Consider the following 3,112-nt stretch of genomic DNA (forward strand, 5'->3'; position numbering starts at 1 on the left):
GATCACCTCACCAATTTGTTTGAGGAATAGCTCCACGGTTCTGCGAGTGTGCAAAAGCATGCAGTAGGCTACCATCAATTTATTATTTTTGCACCCTCAGTTGAAATTAAAAAGTTTAAGAAAAAAAAAAAAAAAAACCCGCACCACTCCGCCGACTGACGTGTTTGTTTGTTTCTTCGTTTCGTTTCTTCACAAGAACACAAATAATATAAGATATTACACACAGTTTTACACACAGAATATCCTCTAAAACTCTAAATATCCTCGTGAATTGCCTTTTGCTGACAACAATCCCATGCTCCTCGTGAATTGCCTTTTGCTGACAACAATCCCATGCAAAGCAGCAAGTGCAGAGTGAATGACTGGATGAATGAATGAGGATTCAAATTAATCAAAACGTGCACACAATGTATATTTTTTCCTCTCACGGCCACTGCCGGGCTCCGTAATTTATTACAAAAAGGTCAACAAAACAGGTTTCCAAATTCAAAATAACTTGTAAACAAACGAAATCTTCAGTATTACACCTTTTCGGTTATTTTTCTTTGAGACATTTTTTGAAGATGTGATCTCACTGATTAACTGAAAACAAACATTTTTTGAAGATGTGATCTCACTGATTAACTGAAAACAATTATACAATAACGAAAAAAAATAAAATCCTAACGAAAACAGAAGTCTAATCAAGTAAATAGCCTTCAGCATCAGTAAAAGCCCAGTTCTATACTGCTGCCCACTGCTGACGCGCAGTGTGCGACTGAAATGTCTGCACTACAGCACTGTAGCTGTGCCATATTCCACAATATCCAAACTTCGGAATGGCGGATCCTTTAGAAAAAAGAGGAAGGGCCGACATTTCGAATAATAAAGGCAGGAATTTTCGTAATGGTGGGACTTGTAAAAAAAGGTGAAGGACTGCCAGTCCGAATAATGGAAGTTAACATTCGAAGAGGCAAGGTTGCTATAGAAACGATACGCTTCCACGTTTGAAAAAACTGAATGACTGCAGGCTGTTTTTTTGTGAGAGAGGCGCCATCTCATGGCGATACCCTGCAATTGAACGAGTGGGCGTGTTTAGGATTAAAATAGGAGAGGGAGGGGGGGTAGAGCCAGCACGGCAGCTGGCTGGCAGCCGGCTGGAACTTGGCTGGGATTTGGCTGGGATTCGAAAGGCAGCCAGCTGACAGCCGGCTGGGAAGGGGAACTTTTGAGTGGCTCCTACTGTAAGTGAAGTCTATGGTATCAGTCAGTTAGGACATGACTAACATTCTAGCCTCTATCAAAACCATCCTGTCAGTATCAAAACCATTATGTCACCAACCTGTGCAGTGAGGTCATCCTTCTGTTCTGTGGCCTCAGAATGTCACGGAGCGTTCTGTGAAAAACAGTCAGCATACAAAGTGAGACAATGTGTGCAAAAAGGAACTTCAAAGTACCCTGTGGAGTTTTTTAACCACTAGTAACACTATGGAGCAATGTTTTAGTGAGTAGGTCCCCATTTTGTTTGGATCTCATGCATGCAAGAGCAAGCACTGAGGTGATGACAATTGGTGGCAGTAACACACCAAAAAATGTAGCAATGCACCAGCTAATGCAGGGAAAACGGAGACTGCTGGCTGATGTTAGACTTTAAGTATACACATTATGCATTCCATTTCAAGGAATTTAGACATAACTTTGTGTTTACAAGAAACTCCATGGGGTGCCTTCAATAATTTCAATCAAAAAGGTAGAGAATGCAATAACTGGCATGCCTGGCCTTTGCATTATGTCTAAGAAACACTTTCCAAAGGGACAGGTTTTCATTTTCTCTCAACTAAACCATGTTTGTATTTTGTGAACAAATAATTAAGATTAGAAATTTCACTTTTTAATTTTTTGAGTTTTGATTCTATGCTAGCAATCTACAAAGAAAAGGGGTCAGTTTTTGAATAGTCACTGTCAACTGGTCAGTCTGTTCGTCAACTCTTTGGTCAAGATAAAGATAGGTCAACAACCACTGGCCAGATCTGTAAAGAAGATGATACAGATAATAATGGTGCGCACCGTCCATACGAGCTCTATCATACAGTATCATACAGAACAACTTCTGCACGTTTTCACCACCATCATAGGACAGCAGGGAATATTCATGGTTGACATCACCTGATGCCATTCCTGGTAAACTGAGGACACAAGGGTCCTGTGCCGTGGTCCTTGTCACATTGAGGAAATGTGAAGACTGGCCCCCTCTTCTGAATACTCTTCTACCAAATGTGCTGGATAATAAGCTGAATAAGCACAGGAGCAGGATGGCTTTTTAACGGCACAATAAGATCTGTAAATTTATGGTTTTTACAGAGAGTTTGCTCGACCCTTCCATCCTGGTCTCACCCATTGTTCACTTTCGACAGTCAGCGGAGGTCAGATGTGGAGATCATTTCTATGAGCTGTTACCTAAATCAAGAGCAACTTTGATCGGATGCCGTCATTATTATGTACCGAGGGAGTTTACATTGGTCGTTAGCTCAGTGTTGTACATTCCACCACATGCCAACATCAACCAAACACTGGAGGAGCTGTACAGAGTTATTTACAGGGCAGAAACTTCACGGACTGGGACCATTTTTACTATAGCCGGAGATTTTAAGGACGGCAACCTAAGAAGAGTCCTCAAGAGATATCTTCAACACATCAGAAATGCTTCGTTTGTTGGAAACAAGCTTACAGGTGAAGAGAGAGGAGGAGCGCACACCAGGGTTGGAGAGGTGCTGACTGTTGATGAAAAAATACAAATTTGAAAAAAGATGTCAGGCGCACACTCTAAGACTCGATGCAAAAATATTTTTTTTTATTCAAGTACCAACTTTTTGACTAGACCGTCTTCATCAGGGTTTTACAAGACACTGAGGTACCAAACATTTTATAGGACACACAGGTGAGCTATAAGATGAGAGGGAGTGTCTTCAATTACAGGCACATGCCATGGGAGGGGCTGACAATCAACACAAACTGCCACACAGGTGATACAGGAAAAAAGCACAATAAGATCAAGGCTCAATTTCCATTCAAGTATAATCTTAAAGACTAAAAAAGACAGAATATAGACAATTCAAAAGTACAATTCAAAAAA

The 3,112-nt window shown here is 40.9% G+C and overlaps 1 protein-coding gene across 3 annotated transcripts in view; it reads right to left on the bottom strand.

Annotated features, from left to right (window-relative positions):
• nlrx1 (NLR family member X1) overlaps positions 1–2,755 on the bottom strand; it is a 96,137-nt gene extending 93,382 nt beyond the window's left edge. For 2 of the 3 annotated variants that reach the window (XM_050055699.1, XM_050055693.1), the window contains exons 1-2: positions 2,708–2,755; positions 1,322–1,375 (exon numbers count right to left, since the gene is read on the bottom strand). In XM_050055699.1, coding sequence (XP_049911656.1) covers positions 1,322–1,338 — 17 coding nt within the window. In that variant the 5' untranslated portion in view covers positions 1,339–1,375; positions 2,708–2,755. Of the gene's footprint in view, positions 1–1,321; positions 1,376–2,707 lie in introns of those variants that run through there. The other variant, XM_050055716.1, reaches the window with a different exon arrangement.
• Positions 2,756–3,112: the final 357 nt, after the last annotated feature.

This window comes from Epinephelus moara, chromosome 2 (assembly GCF_006386435.1).
Source record: "Epinephelus moara isolate mb chromosome 2, YSFRI_EMoa_1.0, whole genome shotgun sequence".
NCBI classification, from domain to species: Eukaryota; Metazoa; Chordata; class Actinopteri; order Perciformes; family Serranidae; genus Epinephelus; species Epinephelus moara.